The 21,938-nt window shown below is 42.0% G+C and overlaps 3 protein-coding genes across 3 annotated transcripts; all 3 read right to left on the bottom strand.

The window, feature by feature from the left end:
• Positions 1-1,247: 1,247 nt before the first annotated feature.
• On the bottom strand, positions 1,248-13,675 carry LOC139666796 (sphingosine kinase 2-like). The gene is made up of 8 exons (XM_071546114.1): positions 13,587-13,675; positions 9,821-11,466; positions 7,790-7,939; positions 7,577-7,671; positions 7,305-7,420; positions 6,231-6,434; positions 4,479-6,075; positions 1,248-3,819 (listed from the first exon to the last, which is right to left on the bottom strand). The coding sequence occupies exons 2-8, from the start codon at positions 10,281-10,283 to the stop codon at positions 3,757-3,759; spliced, it is 2,688 nt and encodes an 895-aa protein (XP_071402215.1). The 5' UTR covers positions 10,284-11,466; positions 13,587-13,675; the 3' UTR covers positions 1,248-3,756.
• Positions 13,676-14,053: 378 nt separating this feature from the next.
• rpl18 (ribosomal protein L18) lies at positions 14,054-19,855 on the bottom strand. Its single transcript, XM_071546110.1, has 7 exons — positions 19,808-19,855; positions 19,057-19,143; positions 18,804-18,911; positions 18,042-18,140; positions 17,755-17,878; positions 14,910-14,979; positions 14,054-14,188 (listed from the first exon to the last, which is right to left on the bottom strand). The coding sequence occupies exons 1-7, from the start codon at positions 19,808-19,810 to the stop codon at positions 14,113-14,115; spliced, it is 567 nt and encodes a 188-aa protein (XP_071402211.1). The 5' UTR covers positions 19,811-19,855; the 3' UTR covers positions 14,054-14,112.
• A 668-nt stretch (positions 19,856-20,523) lies between these two features.
• On the bottom strand, positions 20,524-21,938 carry LOC139666788 (mpv17-like protein). The gene is made up of 5 exons (XM_071546105.1): positions 21,855-21,938; positions 21,175-21,533; positions 20,961-21,031; positions 20,817-20,846; positions 20,524-20,658 (listed from the first exon to the last, which is right to left on the bottom strand). The coding sequence occupies exons 2-5, from the start codon at positions 21,524-21,526 to the stop codon at positions 20,524-20,526; spliced, it is 588 nt and encodes a 195-aa protein (XP_071402206.1). The 5' UTR covers positions 21,527-21,533; positions 21,855-21,938.

The raw sequence follows: 21,938 nt of genomic DNA, 5'->3' as shown, positions 1-21,938 counted from the left end.
TGATGAAAGATTAATAGCTCAGTGCTTTTGAATGAATATTTTTTATGATCATGATGAATGTGAATGTGATGAATGTTTTTTTTTTTTTTTACATTGTTCACAAGAAGTCACGCAGCCCTGTGTTGTGAGTGGAGGGCTACAGAATACTGAACAAGTTAAAATTAGACCTCTGCATTTTGCATGGAAAATATTGCAGTCCCTGAATACTTCCAGGCCGCCTGAGCAGTTGGACAGCCAAGACATGAGGGTATCAGTACCAAAACGATGCTTCTGTCTTCAGGTGTACTAAGAGAAGATATTGTAATAAAATGTAGCCATTTTGTCTTTTCATAGGGTACGTTTTGTATTATAAAAGCTCCTATATAAGGTCAAAGGAGTCATTTTTCCTGCTCAGGCCTCTTATACAGCAATGTCATGAGATGTAAAGGTATCAAAACAGTTGTCATACCCGTGTATCTAGAGGAAACCCACAAAATATACAAGTGACATTTTTTGTAGTTATTTGTTTTTGCAACCATAAGTATGTACTTTAAATGCTCCTTTAATGTAGAAATAGTAATTTTTAGAATGATCAGGCCAATTACTGTACAGATATGAAATACAAAGGTTTAAAAAGAAAGGGAGACACTCAGGGAGACCTAGAGAATGCAAACCTTTAACATGAAATACAGTCTTGACTTTTGTTTTTAATTCTCTCAGATGAGTGTAGTGGTTGAGGAAAAGACTAGACTAATATATTGGTTTGCTTATATATAGGGGCAATATCCCCCAATACATAGGCCGATATGGTAGAGGTGAGGATATTTACTGATGCCTACTCTCTTACAGCATCCAGGGAGAACATCTTTAGAGCTGGACACTTTCCACTCCTTACAGTGCTACCCACAATAAATGTAGATGACAAGTAGTTCTGTACAGTTCAAGGGGTCGAGCATAGAAAGTAAAAATGGTATGGTTGAGGGAGCAATTCCATGGAGCAGATGCTGACATTGTTCATTAGACAAAGTTCTTATCTTCCTTGTACATTCGTGTACTGCAACTTACTGACACAGGAGACAAATTATGTTTTAATCTATGTGTATTAGGTCATGGTAAAACAATGATATCTGAAGAATGTTGTTGATAAGAGCTGTTTCCCTCTCTTCCCAACACGTCACATGACCAGCTCACATCTACAGCAGTTAAATGACAAAACATGGCGGTGTGCTCAAAAACAAAGGCAAAAACACAGTAGAGGATTTGCTTGAGACAAACTTTTCAAGTTAAATTTATTCAAAACCATATATAACTATTAACTGTACATCATATATGTATATATTTCATAATTTTAGTAATAATTACAATTTCATTACAGGCAGTCCACTACAGACATCTTACTGGCATTTTCAACTGAGGGGTTACACCCCAACATTGTCATATCAAATTGGTCTAAAACACCATGGTCCAAACTGTGGCCATAGACAACAAAATGTCTAGTGGGGTCAATTGTCATAACTAATCTCTTAATATTGAGATGCTAAATCTCTTAACATGGGCAAATTCAAAAAGTACAGATTCTTCTATTTGATAATAATACCAGCCTAGATTTGAAATCTCTGCTCCCATTTTGTAGATGTGTAGGCACGGTGTTGTTGTGGTAATCTGGCTGCGTTGTGCACCTAAAACAAGCAGAATGGTGAACATTTTTTTTTTTTTTTTTTTTTTTTACAATATTCTTCTGTGGCCAGGTTTGGACAGTTTAGGATCAATAACCAAAATGCACAGGCCAAGATTACAAGGGCATTGATTTGTCCAGACATAACCAATACATACAGTATGCTGACAGTGGCCCAGGGAGTCCACACATGGTCTTACTGATTGATACATGCTAATGATTTATCCTTTGTTCTAAGTACATAGGCAGTAATTTTATTATAAAATTTACAAAAATGCATTCAATATGTCAAAGTAGACACGGTTCCTAGTAGGGCTGCAATGTCTGCTGTTTGATTTCACTTAGCAGCACATCATCATTTGGTAGCTGTACTTAGTTAAAGGCCCAATCCAGAATTGAAATGCATCACTTGTGAGCTTTGGTTATTTCTCTGGTTGAATATTGCCAGTTTTTATTCTCAAACTGATTCATCTCTTGATCCAAGGTCTGACAGTATGTGACAACATTAACAGGAGCTGTTGAATGTTTTTTTTTTGTTTGTTTTTTATTCAAGTGTTTGTTTGTATACAATGGGACAAAAATGAATCTATTTTGTGTTATAGTGGGATTTGAAAGTTGCAAATAGATTTTATTCTAATCAGCCAGTCCTACCCTTCAAAATCAATGTGTGATCTAACTGATATTTTCAATCCATTTCAGACTGGGACTTTAATGTGATTCATTCAATATAGAATCTGGAAAAATATTAAGCTTATCCATTTTCTACAAGACAATGTATCTGGTTCAGTATTACTCTTTAGGTCTATCTAAAAAGCTACAACCAATTCTAGTGTTCTGCTTTTCTGTTGCTCCAACTCCAGTTATTGCGCACTATAAATGGCATCAGTTACGACAATAGAGGCATATAATGCCCTCTGATTACTCTTTCCAAAGAAGATAACTCACAAGTAAGTGATCCTTTCCAGACAGAAAATAGTGCTGAGGGGTAAATGTGTGTGATAGTGAAAGATTTCTTGAAAATCTAAAACCATTGACAAAGAAGCTTGCTTTGTTCAGACAATTTTATGTTCAATATGTTGCAAAGTAATAGTCTGATATCATTGACATCAACGTCATCATCATGCATCCATTTTCTAAGAAAAACAGGCAGATTATGCAAAAATATCAGTAATGGTCACCGTTCAACAGTTCCATTGATCCTACTACTGCACTGACCCTGAAAAGTTTGATCTTTCTGTGTTGTTCTAAATCGACTCGCACTTTCATGAGAAAATGGTCTTTAGGGCTTACTTATATCCACTGATGTATAACAGTGGAGACAATAGAATAATGTGCTGAAAGATAATGGTATATGGTGGTTCTACCAGTACTTCCCAGTACATAAACATAGCTTTGCTTTTATGTAGTGGACGGACGCTCTGATAAGTGGATGGAGATTTGCTGAGTAAGAAGATTTAGATTTCTTATATAAGTAAGAAAGGGCAAAGTCACAGCAGTTGTACTGTCCAGTGGTGGATAAGGCATTCCTTTCAGGGACGGAGGTTTTTACATGGAAAGAGGGGGGGGGGGGGAGGGAACATCTGTATGGGGGTTTGGCCCAGTGAATCTGAATGTGTTTTAGAGCATTTCATGTTTTAAGAACAGCTTTCTCTGATTTGATTCCGATTTCTCTCCATCTCATTGTAAGGCAAAAATCAGGTAGTGCTTCTCTGCATGCATGCATACTACAATGTATACATCCAACACATGCACTATCTGCAAAAACAATTCCATAAACATTCGCTTGTTCTTCCCTCTTATTATCCCAGGCTGTGCCGTTTTCACGCTTCTCAGGGTAAGCTGAGCGTAATCCAACAGCTGTGCAATGAGGCGCATTTTTCATCCATTTTCAAATTCACTATTAATCCCTGCAGTCATGCTCTGCTGACGCGTGGCTCGGTGGGTGATCCCTTTCACTAAACCCCAGAAAAGCAGTTTCTGCAATCCAGGCTATTTTAAGTCTCTCAGGGGTTTTTGCTCTTTCTCTCCAAGTATAGATGGCAACAGAGATTACATAATTCAGGAGAGTGCTGTATCGGTCAATCAGCTCAACCAATCCCTGGTCAGAATCTGGTAATCTTCACCCCAGAGTCACCAACGATGAGACGGGCCATGGAAGGATGAACCTGTAGAAGATTGAGAGATTGTGAACATTAATACCACGATAGGTCTCACAGCTACTGATTAACATCAGCACAGACAGCATTAACACTTACTACAAAAAATACATCTGCTGTACACACGTGCTCACACACAGCCACCCACACACACCTTCACCTCTTTATTACTGGAAAATATTTAAACAAAGCATTAAACCAAAGAGAGCTTTTATCCCACCTCAGGAAGCACAAAGCATTAAAAGTTTCTATTTCTTATCTTTGTGGTTATATAACCTCTACATTTAACAGCAAATGTAATATATTTGAATCTTTCTGAAAATGTGTCAGCATTTCCTTATCCAGCTGTCCTGATAACACACCATGGTTGTTATACAACTGTGGCCTGAACAAGGATGCTGCATGGATTTAATGAATGAATTTGAGTTAGGCTTCACTTGATTGATACTTGCCAATGCCATTATATACACATTACTTGGCAAAAACATTTATCCAAAGCGCATTACAGCACCATGAGCATGCACTTTACGTATGGGTTAAAGGAATCAATCCCCTAACCTTAGCTACCTTAATCCCATGCTCTAGCCAATGAGCTACAAAGGACGACAGATCACATCTCTGCATAACAAGTACAGTCAGTACAAAGCACCATTTGTTCTCCTTCTGACCTGTGCTTGAAGAGGCCCGTAGGGAACCAGTTCTCCGTCCACAGTAAGTGTTCCCCTTGTAGACAGAGGCTGCAGTCTGAAGGCCCTGCAAGTAACATGGCTCACATATGGCGAGCTAAGGGAGTGGTGGGTTCCTCTTTCCATGGCAAAGAACAGTCTCAGCAGAGTGGCTCTGGAGATCCCTGCCCGCACAAAGGTCAGGTGAATCAGCCCGTCGTCAAACCTGGCCTGGGGCGCAGCGTGGAGGTCAGCCCCGAGGTGGGTCTGATAAAGGGCCAGGACCAGGACAAAGTCCCCTTCAATGGTGACCCAGTCTCTGGTAGGAAGGGGCTGGTCGAGGGGGGGCAGCAAGTCATCCCTGGGGGGGTTGAAAGGCAGTGAGGCGAAGGGGCGGTTCTTATGGGGCCCGGCTGGCTCGGCAATGTCAAAGTTGAAAGATGAGGATGGTGTACGGAAAGAGGGTGAGGGCGAGGTGGAATTTGGGGTGTTGGGACGGGGGGTGAGGTAGGATGAGGAGTGGGGCGAGGCGCAAGAAGGGGAAGATGGGGGTGTGGGGGAGAGAGAGAGAGAGAGGGAGGGGAGCTTAGGGGGGAGGGAGTTTGAGTGGGAGTGTTGGAGGAGGGAGAGGGGTCTGGGCCGGGACGCATTCTGGTTCTGGTCCAGGGACTTGGGCTTGTAAGAGAAGGGAGAGTGTCGAAAGGGAGATGAGATAGTGAGAGCTCGTTCACGAGCAATGTCCATTGGGTAGGGCTCTCTCTGGAAGTAAGTGCCATTCAGATCCATGTCCTCTACCCCATACGACGTCTCAGAATCTGGGTCAGCCTCCCGACTGAGGGGCTGGTTGAACAAGGCGTTGGCTATCTGGCTTGAAGGGGCTGAATTCTTTCTTAGTGCTTGCCTGGCTTCCTGAAGGCCATCTTGGTAACTGAAACCCTCCTCATCTGCCTCTCGTCCAATGTCTACCCCATAGCTCTCCCCCAGCTCTCTAGCATGCATTACCCCCTCCCCTTCCACAGAACCGCTGCTGCCTTCCCCATCCTTCCTCCTCTCTTCCTCCTCCATCTCACTCGAGTCTTGGTCTACTCTGCCCTCATCTTCCCTTTCATCCTTGTTCCCCACCACCCTTCCATCCCTTCCCATACTGCATTCGTCCCTTTCGTTCGATTCCGAACTCGTCCCCGACCTCTCCTCCTCGCCCTCCATCTCAATCTCCCCCTCCCTTTCCCTCTCTCTATCCTCCGCCAGGCTGCTTGCCCTCACTACACCAGTTCCTCCTCCCCTGGCCCTCTCCCTTCTCCTCTCCCTTTCTCTCTGCCTCTCCATCTCCCTTTCCCTCTCTCCCTCGCCCTTGCGCAGGCTCCTCTGTTCGCTGATGCCCATGTCAGAGCAGGTGCGGTGGATGGGGGTTCGGCAGAAGCCCTCCAAGCCCTCCGTGATGCTGCGGGAGAGGGGTCTCCTCGGAGGGGGAGGGGTGGCATCTGGTGATGAGGCGACAATAGAGGGCGGTAGGTAGGACAGACGACCTTTGTAGGATCGGAGGGAAGCTATGCGCACCAAGGTGCCCAGGGTGAAGCGAGCCGAACCCAAGCCACGATACCTGGAACAGCGGAAGAGTTTTTGTGAAGCTATCAGTTGTAATGAGGTGAAGTGACATGAGGAAACGTGTTGTGCTCAGCTGAAGCCCACAATGGCTGTTCTTGTAAACAGAGATAGATAAAGTTTTAAAACCTATAATATGTCAAATACACATACCTCTCACTCTCAATATCCACATCTGACACAAAGCCCCAGGCAACAGAGAGGAAAGAGAACAGTCTTCTGGGAGTTGAAGTACGGCCGCTGTGGGACGGAGCAGGGCTTGTTGTCACAGAGACCAGGTCCATGGGTCGGACCCCGCCTCGACAGAGCAGAAAGCAGCAGTTCAAAAGGAGCGGCTCCCGAAGGCACATGTCATACCTGAGGGAAAGGCAAAGAAGACAACACCGTCTTCTGTCAGATAAAGACAGAACTCAAGACAGAGTCCTTTCTCTATTCAAAGATATCTATGTCTAGATAACTAGGTCAAGATAAAGACAACACTGGCAATATTGTGCTCTTTTACTTGAAGACGATGTAGTTTACCCTACTCCATTTTACCACTAGGGCAGAAAACTTTAACAACTTGTGAGCTTGGAATTGTAAGGCTATATCTTTGTTTTTGTTTTTTTAAATCTAAATTGAGCTATCTACATATTCATGATCTCTTAATGTTACTTGCGTGTTATTGCAATGTTCGTGTTTTATTTTTCCTTTTTAAAGAACATTTTGAAGTTAAATATTTAAAAAGACAAACCAAAGTAAATGTCAAACGTTTAATGCTCAATATGTCAGAACTGCACTCCACCCAGACAGAATATTATAATTCCAAGGTCTAGTGGCGCACAACAACCCATAAACATAATAACAGGACAATCCATCAGTAAACAGAATATAAACTGACAAGTCCACAGAGATAGTTGAAGGGAGAGGGTTAAAGATGGAGGGGCAACAAGAAAAATGAAAATGACTGATTACTCAAGCAGTTGCAATGATTTCAACAAAAAAGCCGACACAGAGATATGATAGGTACAAGACTTATCTTTGAGAAATAAAAGGGGCTTAAGTCCTAAGATCAGCCAAGATTAGCACTTCTTGCCTTCACAGAGCTGAATGAGTGTTTATCTAGAGCCGCACTGAGAAATTTATGGACCAATTGAGAAATTCATAGTTGGTTGGCAGAAGTGACTCAGTTGAGACAGACACACCTTCACATCCAAACTGACTCTTGCAGAGGAGAGACACACTTACCCTGCATGGTGGTTGACGGAGCCAGCCAGTGCATTTCCAGAGCCGCAGGGCAAAATGCCGACAGGCGTCTTTATTGCTTGTTCCCAGTCGGATCGCTCCATCAGGCCATTAATTACCTGTGGGGCACACAGCACATTAATAAAGACAAGACAGAGCTATACATATGCACAACAAGTGTCTCCACCCACAGTTATATACTTTTCCAGATTTCCCCCATAATCCTATCCCCTAAAATCGATCTCACTTGGCCCACGCACAAAAGCATTACACACCTCATGCAGTAGGCCATCTCCGGAAACAATGATGATGCCATCCCACTCTGGGAGCGAAATCTCTCTGATAAGCTCCCTGGCATGGTTCTGACGCTCTGAGCCAACAGAGATTAGAGACAGTCCAATTAATCTTAAAACTGGTTTTATGTATGCTTTATGTAACTTTATTATCTGTCTCGATGGATGAGGCTGCCTCTGGCCTCTGTGTGTTACCTGTCTGTATAAGGTTGTAGCTGATGTTTGCTTCTCTTATCATTGGCAGGATGTGGGTCTGACACCACTGCATTGCCTGGCCCCTCCCACTGAAGGGGTTGACCAATAACAGTAGCCGCCTGGGACGAGGTAGCAGACTTCTTGAAAATTCTATAAAAAAAAAAAAGAATGGGAGAAAATCAATTAGTTAATACTCAGGCTAATTTCATACAGAACAAAGGAAAGAACTAGAGGCTCAGTGCATTTGCAAAACCAACCAACTGCGACGTAAGCTAAGCTGTCATTATACAGTTTTCCCCAACCCTGGACTTTGAGTGCATCCGACCGTTCAACCATCCTTTATTTCACCTCATAGGATCCACTTCACACTGCACAATGCTGTTGCTCGAGAGAGCATCTATTCATCATTTAAATTCAGATACATCTCTATGGTAGAGGACAAATATAGCACTCAAAATCCAGGGATGGGAAAACAAGGTGGATCAGCACAGGGAATTCCAGATGGCTGTGTAAGAAGTGAATCATCAAATATCTATCAATCAAACTGGTGCAGGGACGCGGTAAAACAAGCACACATGCCAGCATATTCTATTAACATCATTTTCTCTACTACATCAGCAGAGGTACGAGAAAGAAAAGGCTGCCTACAGAAAGCTTTAAAGCACTATCTTAGATTGAGTATTTACTCATGTCAAGGGTGCAGATTCAGGGAGAGAGATGAAATGACTGCACTATCAGAGATTCATGGATTATGCAGGAACCTACATTTCACAAATTCACCCAAGACAAATAAAATTGCTGCAAACCCTGTCTAACCAGTACCCTAATATTTATCAGTGGAAATTTTTATACAAAGGAGAGCAAGGAATTGAGAAATTGGGAGATTAGGTAAGAGAGCTGCAACAGAGAGATTAGAAAGAATGGAGGCTATGTAAGCAAAGTGGAACAGAAAGAGAGGGGTCAGACAGTCTGGAGGGAAGGGGGTTGACAAAATTGAGGAAAATACGGTGGACGGCAACGGAGTACGAATGAGGCGAGAGCAGACAAGGGAAAAACAGGGGATTGAGAAAAGATAAAAATGACTGATACAGACAGCTGTATCAGTGCTGGAGGGAAGGAGACAGTGGTGTGATAGGTAAAGACTGAGGAAAACAAACGATAGAGAGATTAGACGGAGAATTAAGGAGTAAAGATTAAGTCTAAAAGGGAGGAAGGAGACAGGAAAAGATGGAGATGCAGGCAAACGCGTGATGCATGAACGGAACGGGTAGTGGTGAGAAAGAGGCGTACACACAGACAGAGGGTAAACACTGAGCGTGGCCTTGCTATCTGTTCGATTATGGAGGTCTGGGGGATACAGCGTATGGGAAGGGGTGGGAAGCTGCAGTGGCCCCACCCTCTCTGTCTCTACATTAGACACTGAACGATACAGACTGTGTGTGCAGGACAGATAAGGGCCAAGAGAGAAAGAAGTAAAGCATTAGATAAATAAACCAAGAAAATGATGTTCTCACGTCAACAAACAAACAAATAAATATCCAGACAAAAGGCTTAGCATAAATCCCACAGCCTATTAGGATGAATTAGTATTAATCCCCATTTGTTTTCTGCTAGATAACGCCAAAAATGCTCAACTGCTCTTGGTACTGTGTGTGCCCTCAGTGAAGTATGCGCTGTACATACAAGGTCTTGGCTATATCAAGGTCCGTGTGACAATAAGCTATGGTTAGCCAACATATGCTCAACAAAGGAGGCATAAATCAAGGAGGCATAAGTCAGCCTTGTGTGGCTTCGTGTAGCAAATAACAGGAATAAAAGACTCATTTACAAAGACAAACTCAGTGCTTCCTCAGTGATTGCCAAAGTAAACCCAACAAATGCTGTGGGCCTAAACTATCAAAGGCTTCTCCTTTTCTAATAAAGCCATCTGGTAACAAGAATGTATCAATGATCAGCACACAAACAATTTAAGGCAAAACCATGACATGACAACAAACTTAAAAGCAAGGCTTAAGAGATCCATACACTCACCAGTGTCAGCAGTGACGGTCACCCCCCTGAGCAGGCACTGCACAGCAGCCGACCACCTCTCAGCTTCGGGCCTGCTTTCTGCCAGGTAGGCCCTCACCTGCCTGCGCCGAGACACCCCTTTCCGCCGCTTGCCCGGGGGGTACCAGTACAGCACCAGGAGCGGGGGCGCAGGGGCACGAGGGCAGCTGCACCCCACCAGCTCTGATAACGGCAGCAGGAGACGGGCTTCCTTCCCCGGTCGCGGTGACAGGCGCTGGACGTGCACATGGGTGTGGGTGAGGGTCAGGGCATAGTTGGAGGCCGGAGCCAGCGTAGGGGAGGCAGTAGGGGAGAGCCCCCCCGGACCACCAGGGCTGTTGGGACAGCTGTTACTGTTGCTGTTACTGCCTGATCCCCAGCTAGCAAACTGGCCATGAAGGAGGGCTTCTGCTGGGGATGGTGTAGGAGGTTCTGGAGATCGCATCCTCACTGTTTAGTGGGACACGGTTTAGCAGGTGAAGTAAAAAAATTGATCTACTGTAAAGATATTTCTTCTAAAAGGGTAGTATTTCACACAGTCAGAGGCTTGAAGGATGGAATTAGGCAGCTCTTCAAGATTTGCCGGGAAACTCAAAATGTATCTGAATGTCAGTCTGAGAACTTTATCCCTAAAGCCTCCTCAAAATCATTCTTCCTCTTCAGTGCGTGAATTCAAGAGACAATGTCCCAAAAATAGAGTTCTGGTTTCTGTATCCATCTGTCCATTTCAGAAGTACTTCTTCATCTGAGAGGAAAAAGCAGCTTCCAGTTTGAAGGTGCTTCTGTTTAGAGTATGAATCCAGTGGAGATGGGACTTGCTAAAGACCAGTCTTTGTGTCCAGCTCCCATCTATTCAGACACAGTTGTCAGTTTCTACAGTTTCTCAGCACTGTCAGTTGAAAAATGGACAGAAAATACTTCAAAATATCAAATCCCAGATAAAAGAAGCTTAAAAAATTTACCTTCATTAAACAAGAGTGTTTTTCACAAAGATTGCATAAGTACAAAGATATTACATTATACTTCAAAACCGCCTATTATGATAACAATATAGGGCAGTTTAAGAACAGTTGTTCAACATCAATAATAACTACTTCAATAATACAACAAATGAACACAACTGAAACTATAAGTTGCATTGGAAAATTAAGTATGAAAAAGACAAACATAAACAAACACACCTTGCTTGGACAAGGAGGCTACAGCAATTAAATTAACTCTTCAAAAAAAGATTTGTGGAATATTTTGCGTGGTAAGTGCAGGGCAAAATGTAATAAATGCCACAAAAATATGATAAGAGCAGGCTTTTTCAAAGTCTTAGATACCTGTATTGCTATGTTTAATTTCAGTGATATACGGGAGGCAGCAGAGAGGAGTGACTGGGCCAGTCCTCTTAACAGTAGTGTGATACATAAAAGTTTCATCCAAACAAGTATTCCGGCGTAATTCTATAATTTGTTCTCGAAACAGGAGGGTGGACATGAGGAAAGACAGATGGGAGACTAGACAACAAAAAAACAAAACAAAACAAAAGACAAACAAGGAGACAGCTCCAGGTGGGTCCTTGGTTTATGTCATGGTAGTGTCCTTGAGTCAAGCGTCATGTTCCTTCCCATAGATGTGTGTTCCTGAACGAAGGAGAGGAGAAAGGACAAGAGTCAATAATCCGACTGGAAAAAATAAGCAGAGCTGTAATGAGAGTGAGCTATCCACCTACAGGTGGTTTGCAGATATACATGAAATAGACATGAAAGAGTGGAGCGTTATGTGGTGGCATACTGAACTGAATAACTTAATTCATGTATTCTTCTAATAATTCACTTGGATTTTATTGTTGCAAAGGTGAGTATTTCAGTATCACATTTTTGCAATTAGGATAAGTGGAATTGGGACAGAGTAGGACTCTGATAAGAGGAAGAGATTATGGTTAGAGGGTGAGGCAAGGCAAGACCCATTATGCCCCTTGACCTCAGTAATGTCTTCGTTGAAGCACACGATGACTCAGAGTCACACATCCTCAATAGCCATGCTGAGACGGATTAATTTGGATGAAAGGTTGTGTAAGAAATGTGCGCAACTGATTTTGATATTTGCACATTCAGGCTTCTGTCTAGAAGGGCTTGGAGCTATAAAATCTCTTTCACAATTTGAACCTAGAGTTGAGATTATAAAAATCGCTGGCCTGGACTGTACTGGGTGTCTGAGATGTTTTGCAATACACATTAACACCTGACAATGTTCTATTTAAAAAGAGCTAGGCCCATAAAATGGGCTTGATAAAAACATAACTAGTCACAAGAAGTCCATATAACATGAGCATGGAGTCTCACAGCAGAAATATACTGATAATCAAAATAACCCCAAGCAGCTCTTGGGTATGGATTTGCATAGCAGAAACATACTGAGGATTAAAATGACTCCAAGCAGCTACTTCCGTTTACAAAACCACCAAGTCTGGGACTGATGTCACAAGATTTGTTCTCAATTTGACAACTCTACTAATAAGTTGTTACATATTTTCCAAATGGCTCTCTCTGTGTAGCATGCAAACCATATTAGTTATGACATTTGCTATAATTGCTGTCCTGTTATAATGTATATGGTACAATACATGCGTTCTGAATGAATTTGATAGCGGACTTCACTTGACTTTCTTCTTGAGACTTGGTGCGTCAAAACGTTATGTGATTCTAGACTATTACCCACTGGACTCAACTAAGCCCTAAATTAATAAACTGATCACATCTCTGCAGCACATTAAAGAGAGTTGTCTCTGAAGTTTTATAATAGCCGTGGAACGTTGTGCAAGCTGCGGTGTAGACAAAATCAATACTTGGCAGATGCCCTTGTCTGATAAAATAGAAAAAAACAACTTCACTGATGCCCATTGTTGCACCTTACGTCCTTGAAATGCAGGGCGGGGACACCCAGAAATAATATCAGCAGGCTAATTTTGTCCCCCACACAATGAGGCTGCTGAGTGACTTCAGATTATTTTGGACAAAATTTCAATTGGTTCATAGTTTGGACTCAAGACCCTCTCAGACGATCAGCTGGTTAGACTCTTGGTTGATAGCGTGTCAACTAACATTAATTATCAAAATAAGCTTGTTCGTTAGACTTTAACCGATGTCATCCACCTAACGTTAGCTTGTTGACAGGCTGTTAGCTAGCCAGCTAACCAACAAGCGTTCAACACAATCACAATGGACCCAATCTGAGAAGCTAACTGAACTAACACTATGGTCTTTTGACATCTTTATCCTGATTCAGAAAATGAACAAACCCTAACTTTTCAATAAATAACATAGCTAACGCTACCCAACATTTTAACACAACATCAGTACAGTAAACTGCTACCTGACAACCACGACATACGTCAGTGTTAGCTAGTAGTTTTGCTAGTTAACGCTAGCTGTGGCTACCAACTTGCTGCATTATTAAAACTTTATTCTCCACAAAGTTACACGAGATAGCGATAAATAAATGAAACAGCTCCCAATTATTTCCAATATTTTGTGTCTGGGCTCTCAGTCTGGTTCATAAGTTATCCAACTACGCTGAAATGGGAGATAAATGATATTGTTAGCTAGCTGTCGTTAACGGGCGTTACAATTCCAACAAGCGCGTGTGGCGGAGTAATACGAGTCTGAGTTTCTTTATAAATGGTGTAAAATTAACTACAACCATTGCAAGAAACAAAGTTGAATATAATACATCAATCAACAAACGGAGAACTTGACATTACCTCATCTTGTCTCCCCCCACGACGACAAAAAGTCGCTTGTACTCCCCTCGCTCTGAAAGCTCTGGGTCCGTCCAGGAAGTGTCCGAGACTGGAGGCGCAGCAGTTTTGAGCGGCGAAGAGGAAATCCAATGGTGATAAGGAAAACTTTGCAACACCCACCGACATTCTCCAATCATTGACAGAGTATCACTTCCTGGCCGAGGTAAAACGTGTTGAGGAATACATAGCTACATGGAATAAATCTATACTGCTCAACAGATTCATGTCACATGTTCACATTATAGTAAATGGCACAGGCTGCAAAAAGGAATTTGTTTTATCTCAGTCACTTTTCTGTTGTGAATAGGCAGGTCACCTGCTGCTTTTAACAAGTTTTCTCATCTTTTCCAACAATGGCAATGTAATACAGATGTATTTTGAAGAGTATTTTTTGTGAGCCATCAGATGAACACAAAAACACTAGACAATTCATTTTGTATCGCCAATCTTTATTTGTATCAGATTGCATGGAAAACAAAAAGACAGACTAGTTCTTGTAGCCACGGCTGGCTCTGCGACCACGAGCTCTTTCGAACTTCCTGCCCTTGGAGCGGATGTAGGGCCTGGAGAGTAGAAACAATAGTTTAGTATAAAATTGACAGGAACACACATTTAGAAATCTAAAAAAAAAAGAAAATCTCAAATTTGACATGATACTAGCACTCAACTCTGAAAGGGTTAACAGGTGCAATGACTGTAGAGTGAATTATAATGTGCCAATTTAAAACCAGAACTCAAGCGCTGTTGTAAAGCTGTTTCAGCTACATGTGGGGAGAGTGCATCCAGTGGCAGCCAGATTTCCTTTTAAATTATCCTTGTCCAAATTCCAATGCCTAGAGGTGCACCAATCAATTTTTTTGCTGATTGAGTACAACTGTTAAGTACTGTGAGTCATACTTTCTTTTAATTTCACAACTGAACTGTTACCGGATTCTAAAGAAAATTGTAAAGCGGGAGACATCTTTGCACAGACAATTTAAGACTTGATCTCAAATAATGTAAGTTATAATTTTGTGATGTAAATTATCTGTAATATTTTCAGTATCATTTAACAGAAAAAAATGGAGGGTACTACTTTCTGTTTAATTCACTGATATATTCACTGGCATATTAGCCTGGCATCAGATAGATTAAGTATTTGGTTCAACAACATCATAATCATTTGTGGAAAACAGCTTTAGCACTGCTGGCTCCAACACTTGTTTACATTTTGTTCAGTTTTTCTGTGTGCAAGAGCTCAATGAAACACATCAATGGTTTACTAGAAAAGAACTTGGCACGTACTTGGTGTGGCTGTGAGGGGTTCCAGGGGCTTTTCCAAAGTGCCTGTACACCTCTCTGCCCTTGCGGGGTCCTGGAGAACAAAGAAGTAAATGTTACGGCACACAGCTTAAAACTGATCACTAGCAGACTAGCATGCTTCAATATTTTTGTGCTTTTGGGACATTAAACTTTAGTCAGACAACCTGGAAATCCAGATGCAGCAGCCCCTTCACAAACCTAAATGGCTAAAAAGCTCATCAGCCCAGTTCCAGTCTAATGAATGTAGCCTCCATTCACTTAAAGTTGAGACAAAGCTGCTACATCTAAAAAGGCCCAATTTGAGTGCTTGTAGCTGGTTGTGGCAGACATTTAATTCAGTGCTAATGCAAATCAAATGGGAAACAAACCACTCCATAAAATTCAAGTCTTCTAAGTTGTATTGCTTATTTCTACCCTTACTACAGTTTATGGACCTAAACAGAGTGGCTATGGGTGACTGAGGACGATGTCAGTGTCACTAACAGGAAATAGTTCACCAGATGACAAGAAATTCTAAAACCTCAACTAATGTGTAGAGTGAAAGTTTAAAATGTTTAAATTTAGTTTTCTTACTTGTGACCCTAACAATTAAATTGCAATCTGCCTCATGGAAGAACCATGCGCATGTGCAGATCCTACAATGTGTGAGCTGGCTCGTGCTTAAAAGGTTCATATTTTGGGTTTTGTTTGTTGGAAAACACCAAAATGTGTTTCAACAGCTGACAATACAATGGGCCAATGCCTGACAATACAATGGTCTGACTGACACCAGCAAGCACCAGATGCTCCTCCTCCTCTTGCAGTGCCCAGTACAGTACAAGGCACAGATTAATTCTCGGAAACCTTGTACAAGTTGCATCTTATTTACACACAAAACACATTTCTTCCATTGCCGGGTAGCTTGTACATCTAATTGTACATTACCTTTAATCGCACACGAGCTGAACAGAAACCCATACTTAATACAAAGCATACAATTGGAATGCTTTGCCTACAAGCAGCAAGGCAGCACTGCTCAATTAAAATGATGGAGGGAACAAAATTATTTGAACGAAAAGGCATACACCAGCCATACAATGCAGCAATAGTTGGAGCAATTTGATCTCTTAGGCTTGACAAACAGTGGCTGAAGGTGCTCAAAAATAAAAAAAAGTGAGGTGCAAAAGGCCTACAGATGAATCAAAATGTGAAATATCAATGTATAGGAAGTAGGGCTGCACGATTAATCATATTAAAATTGCGATCTCGATTCATACCTCTATGCGATCTCATTCCTCAATGACAACGATTCTGCATTGGATTCATTAGGGACCAAGCACTCCTAACAAGTGACAACACGCAATGCGCACATGCAAAGTGGGCAGAAACCGGCAGAAAGGAAAACAACTCCAGAGAGACAGAACGGACCCACCCGACCCATTTTCATACACATAAAACAAAGACCTGAAAACGATCCGCAACACGAAAACAAGATTCAGGAAGGCAGGTAATTTTCCAAAGACTTGTGTAACTGAGGCTATACTTAATGCTGCACTGTGCACAGAATGTGGATGGCGGGATAAACCAGTTGAAGTTTATTCCGTTAATTAAATTTCATTGGAATTTAGTCTATAATTACATTGTGTGTGTAGGCTACTGTGTGTAGCCCATTTGACCCGCAAAGTTGATGTGACAGTCCCATTACAGTCATTATATTTTTTGTTGTTTGTCTGTATCAGGCAAAAGAGTGCAGTAAAAATTGATATAAAAAAATGTTTTGCTTAAGAATCGTGAGAGAGAATCATGATCTCAATTCTAAGCAAGAAAATCAAGATTCTCATTTTAACCAGAATCGTGCAGCCCTAATAGGAAGTGGTGAATTGCCCACGTCCAGGGTAGAATAAAGAGGAAATGCTGCTTGTCTATTCCTAACAGCTTGTCTCCTCACCTATAGCATTTTTACTCAACACGAAACACTCTACTGCACTTGGAAACAGCACATCCTTCAAGTACACCAGGGAGCAGTTTTTGGTGGACATTCATGTTTGATTGTGGTGTTATCAGCTTCCCAAAGCAACTGAACAATGCAGGTGTGGAAATGGCATCAGTAAATTGGACTAAGGGCCATTCCTGCTCCCAAACAGCTTTTCAAGCAAAAAAAATAGCACCAATATATATTCATTATCGTTGCCATCTTTGTGGGCACCTATCCAAAGTGCCTCACAGTACCATCAGTGCATACTTTAGCTTGAGTGGTTCCAGTGGGAATCAAAACCGTGACTCTGGCCGAGTTAGTGCTATGCTCAACTAACTGTGCTACAGGACCACAGTAGAAATATATTATATACCCCCCTCTCATATCGAGGATCAGTTGAAATATTTACAGGTTCAGATGAGTACAACAGTGCAACCCCATGTCTGCTTTTCCAGTGCTGCAGTCCTACCAGATGTTGGCCGCTTCTACCTTGATAGAGTGATTATATGGCCTAAATAATTTATTTATTTATTTATTTAAACTACTGAAGCATGCGAATATGGAATTTAGTTGATTCTTAGCCATCGGTTTGTTCAGTCAGGCTAGAGCAAAGCCTCATCAGCTAAACTCAATACAGACTTGTATAAATCTACTAGGGATGCACCAATCAGGTTTTCTGTGACTGATTCCAATTGCCAATTTTTTAACCAATCTGATTGCCAATTGAATTATTTAAAACGTTTAGCAGTTGATTATGATAAGTGTCTGAGCAATTGGTGCAGCCCTAAAATCTACCCAGGAAAATAAAGTACAGTATCCATTAAAACCAACAAAGCCTGTTACATGGTTGTACTGTAATGTGAAGACAGTTACCTGACAGCAGCACTGTGCCGTGTCCTTTGGGGGCGGCCAATGCCAGCTGGTCAAAGGTCATCACCTGACCTCCTGCCTTCAGGATCCTACGGCGGGCACCGTCAGTCACCTTCAGAGCACAAATCTGAGGGACAAGAAACAGGACATAATGACACTGCCTCAGTAAGCAAACTGCCTAGTAGTTTTGAGCAGAAATGCTGCACAGAGCCATAATTCCACATCTCTGCATTGAGCCAACAAAAAAAAATTAATAGGTGAATTGTACTATTCTACAAACGAAGGATTACCTTGAGCTTGGGGATCTCCTGAATCCTGACATCATCAGTGACTGTTCCCACAACAACGGCGGTTCTGCTCTCACGGCCGGGCAACTTCATCTTGCGGATCTGGTTGGCAGGAGAAGCAAAGTCAGAAAGGAAGTGATCAAAAGAAAATGTCTGACTAGACAACTTACCACAGGGTTCCTATAGTTTAAATGATAAAATTCCATACTTTTCCCTGATCTTAATTTCTTGACTAGTAAGATTTTGGCTAGTGTGCTGTTCAATATGGTGTATGCCAGCAACATGACAATCAACTAGGATGACGGATATAAATTAAGCTTATTCTACATATGTCAACATGAAATTACAGTGGGGTCTTCAAAAACATCAAGTGTGTGGTCATGCCGCCAGGACTACTACCGCACATACTTTTTCAAACTGTTCCAATGATCAAATTCGTTTTCCATACATTTCCAATATCAGTGTTGAGAGGCAATGAAAAAAAACCAAACCAAATTGCAAATACACTAATCAAAGTTACAAAACTCAGCTTTACAAATGCAGTCAATTACATCGCAAAACCCAAACCAACTGGAAAGAAGGGGAGGAATCCAACAAGAACAACTTATGTCTAATCAATGCAGTTTGTCCAAAATGTATTCAAGTCTGAACGCAAAACAGATGCTACATACTGCAGCTTGCTCAAACAGTAAAAAGAAAGGGGATGGAGGAGGAATCATGTGGTGTTTGATGTAGTGAATAGAGAAAGAGAGGAATGAGACTGACCAGGCGGGAGATGGAGATGGGAGGCCTGTTGGTCCTGCTCATGAAGAGCCTCCTCAGGACAACCTTGTTGAAGGGAGCATTGGAGCGACGGGCCAGGAACCTGTACAACTGAGAGGATATAGCAGTACGGTTACATATCAGTGAAGATTTAAGACACTGGCTTGATAGTGCAGATTACCACGTTTTCCATGTTAAAATTAACCACGACAAAGAACAAGGAAATGCATACTTGTGGTACGTGAACTGTACTCACCTTGACCAGGAGCCTCAGATAAATATCCTGGCTCTTTGGCTCCTTCCTGTGCACCTTGCGGTCCTTGTTGTGTCTGATGTCAACTCCCTTCACAAGTGAACAAACACAAAAACATCACTACATCGCCCAGTGGCTTTCATTTGGTTTCAGCACGAGTCGCATATTTAGTATAACGCTGTGATTACACCTAACACTTTAGGGCTCTTCTGCTCGCTTCATCCAATCATATTTACTGTTGCCAAGCGGGAACTGACATGGACTATCAGCAAAATTAGAAGTATCGTTGAGAAAATTAGGTGCTTAACATCTAAATTAATAAGCAGAACATTTAACATGGGCCAGTTAACACGTTGACACACCGCCTTTAGCAAGGCAGCTAGCATTGACGATCAAGCAAGGAGGGCTAACAGCTTGTGTGTATGATTAAGTTAATAATTCGTGAACACAGGATTTTATGTGAAACGTTTATTATGTGGAATAACAGTCCGCATTCTGTACAGGTTTTCAGAATTCGTCTATTATTAACCTCAAGGCATGAACCGGCTGTCTAGAGAGCACTGACGCCGACGGCAGAGAGGTAAGCTAACATGGTTTATATGGTCAAATAACACGAAATCATGACGGGAATCCGAAGTAGATGGTGTTGTGAACTAGTAAATGTTGCTATTTTGAGAATAACAATGTGTAACAGAGAGGATGATCGCGGATAGTCAAGCTATCATATTTTAAAAATGCCAGTAGCTTCACCTACCATCTTGGGCTCAGAGCGAAAAGGGAAAAGGAAGAGCCGTGGTCTCGCGATAAACAATTCACTGAAATCACGGGCTTCTGATTGGCTGCACAGCATGCACTTCCAACACGCCGGGGTCAGATTGTGGGCTTGACTATTTGAGATAGCACCTCTAGTGGCAGACACGACAAACACCAGTCAAGACCTTTGGGACCTGGCCATTATCTTATTCAAGAATCAGAGTTCACAAGGGATAACATCACCTGAGTTATTCTAGATGAGAAACAGGATGATTTTCTGGTCAGTATTTTACTTATTTTGGGTAAATTCTTCATTCATAGGGCTAAATGGTCGAAGATGAAGCTTTCATTCAATACATTCCATGAAGAACTTTGTCATTACTTTTCATCCTTTTAGTTTATGAAGAGTAGGAATGCTCTCTCAGACTTGTTGCATGACTATAACCTGCTTTTTTGGGGGGGGTTGTTTTGTTTTCTTTTTTGTTATTATTATTAATTTATTTACTTGTGTAAATGCCTGTACTTGTGCTTGTACATTTTGCCTAAAAAAAATTATGTTTCTTGTTTCTTGAGTAAAAGTGATAACTAGAGTCTGCCTTCAAAGAAGTCCCACCTAATGGAAAATATTCTAGATTATTTTCAAATGAAATGCACACCCAAATAACAACACGTTTTTATTGAAATCACAATCATTCTGGTCCAGTTCAATAGCTTGTATCATTGAGATGAAGGTCCTGGGGAACTGTGGCCCCCCTGCTGTCTGAAGTGACACAGGAAGACGGTCCAAACCAGTGCGATGCCTCCAACAAACACTGTCCGCGCCACAGGGGGGACCAGGGCAAAATTCACAGCCTGAGACAGTGGGAGAGATCAAAAAGGATATTGCATTGTGCATCTGTATCTGTCTGTCTGTCTGTCTGTCTGTTTGACTGTCTGTCCATCTGACTGTCTGTCTGACTCTGTGTGCATGCAGAAACTGATGAATGATGGGATGTACAAGAATATCTCACCTGCATTGTAGACCAATAAACCACTCCAGTCTGTTGCATCGAGAGAGAGAGAGAGAGAGAGAGAGAACTTATTACATGGCATTTTATGAACACGTAACCATCTGTTGCATGTAATCCAATTAGACTACCTGTGGCTGTCTGTACCTTGTATGAAGGCCAGAATTTCTGCTGCCAGTCTTCTAATGGATCCTCTTTGTTCTCTAATACACTCAGACCTCAGAGAGAGAGACAGTAACATCCAGTTAAAATAACAGCACAACAGACAGCAGCGAAGCTTCCCAGTGAGAATGAAAAGAAAGCCACAGCAGCTCAGTATATCCACAACAGATTTGTTGTATGGGCCTTGTAACACACTCACCTATGAAAAAGGCACTGATGGTGGCAGGAGCTGCAATCACCTGATCCAGCACAACTTTCCCTGTAATTGTCTTGACTCCGCCCCCCGGCAGCATCCTCTCCAGCCCCCTCAGCCAGTGGTAGTTGAAGTTGGCATGGAAACAGAGTCCAACAAATGCCACTCTAGCCGTCTGACTCCAGTCAATGCCAGCTGCTCTATACAGCTGTGGTGAATCCTCTGATCTGGAGCCTTCAGCAGGTTTCCCTCCCAGCATGCTCTGCTGTATGAGGTCGGCAGAGGCAAACAGCGCCGTGTATCCTGCCACATTACTGATGTATGGGTGAGCCTTGAACAAGGCCCAGGCTCGGTTCATGCTGGAACTATTGATCAATGAGGGACGTAAAATGTTAGAAGGAATATTGATCATAAACCACTGAGTGCTTCTGCTTCGTTCATTCATAATAAAGCCACTAGGTGTCACTGCTTTACGATACGAAATTTGGAAGTGAGGAGGATTTTTAAAATAATGTTAAAAATAAAACTGATATATTAATTTTCTGATGCAAGAGAAAATCTAAAACAAGGTATTTATACATGAGGGACATAAGTTGATGCATATCATCATAGATTCTGAATAAAATGTGAAAAATTATAACTGCTGCCCTAACTCATTGTTTCATCCAAGAAGTAGTTAAACTTACCTTTCAGCCCAGCTCTTCTCACTCCCTTCTTAAATGACCAAAGCCACAGAGACACAAGCCGTTTTCGGATTGGCTCAGTTTGAT

The sequence above is a fragment of the Centroberyx affinis genome, unplaced genomic scaffold, assembly GCF_046629955.1.
Source record: "Centroberyx affinis isolate AG114_WGS23_722 - 3 ecotype Tasmania unplaced genomic scaffold, CSIRO-AGI_Caff_v1 ptg005130l_1, whole genome shotgun sequence".
NCBI lineage: Eukaryota > Metazoa > Chordata > Actinopteri > Beryciformes > Berycidae > Centroberyx > Centroberyx affinis.
This window is presented reverse-complemented; position numbering and strand designations above follow the sequence as displayed.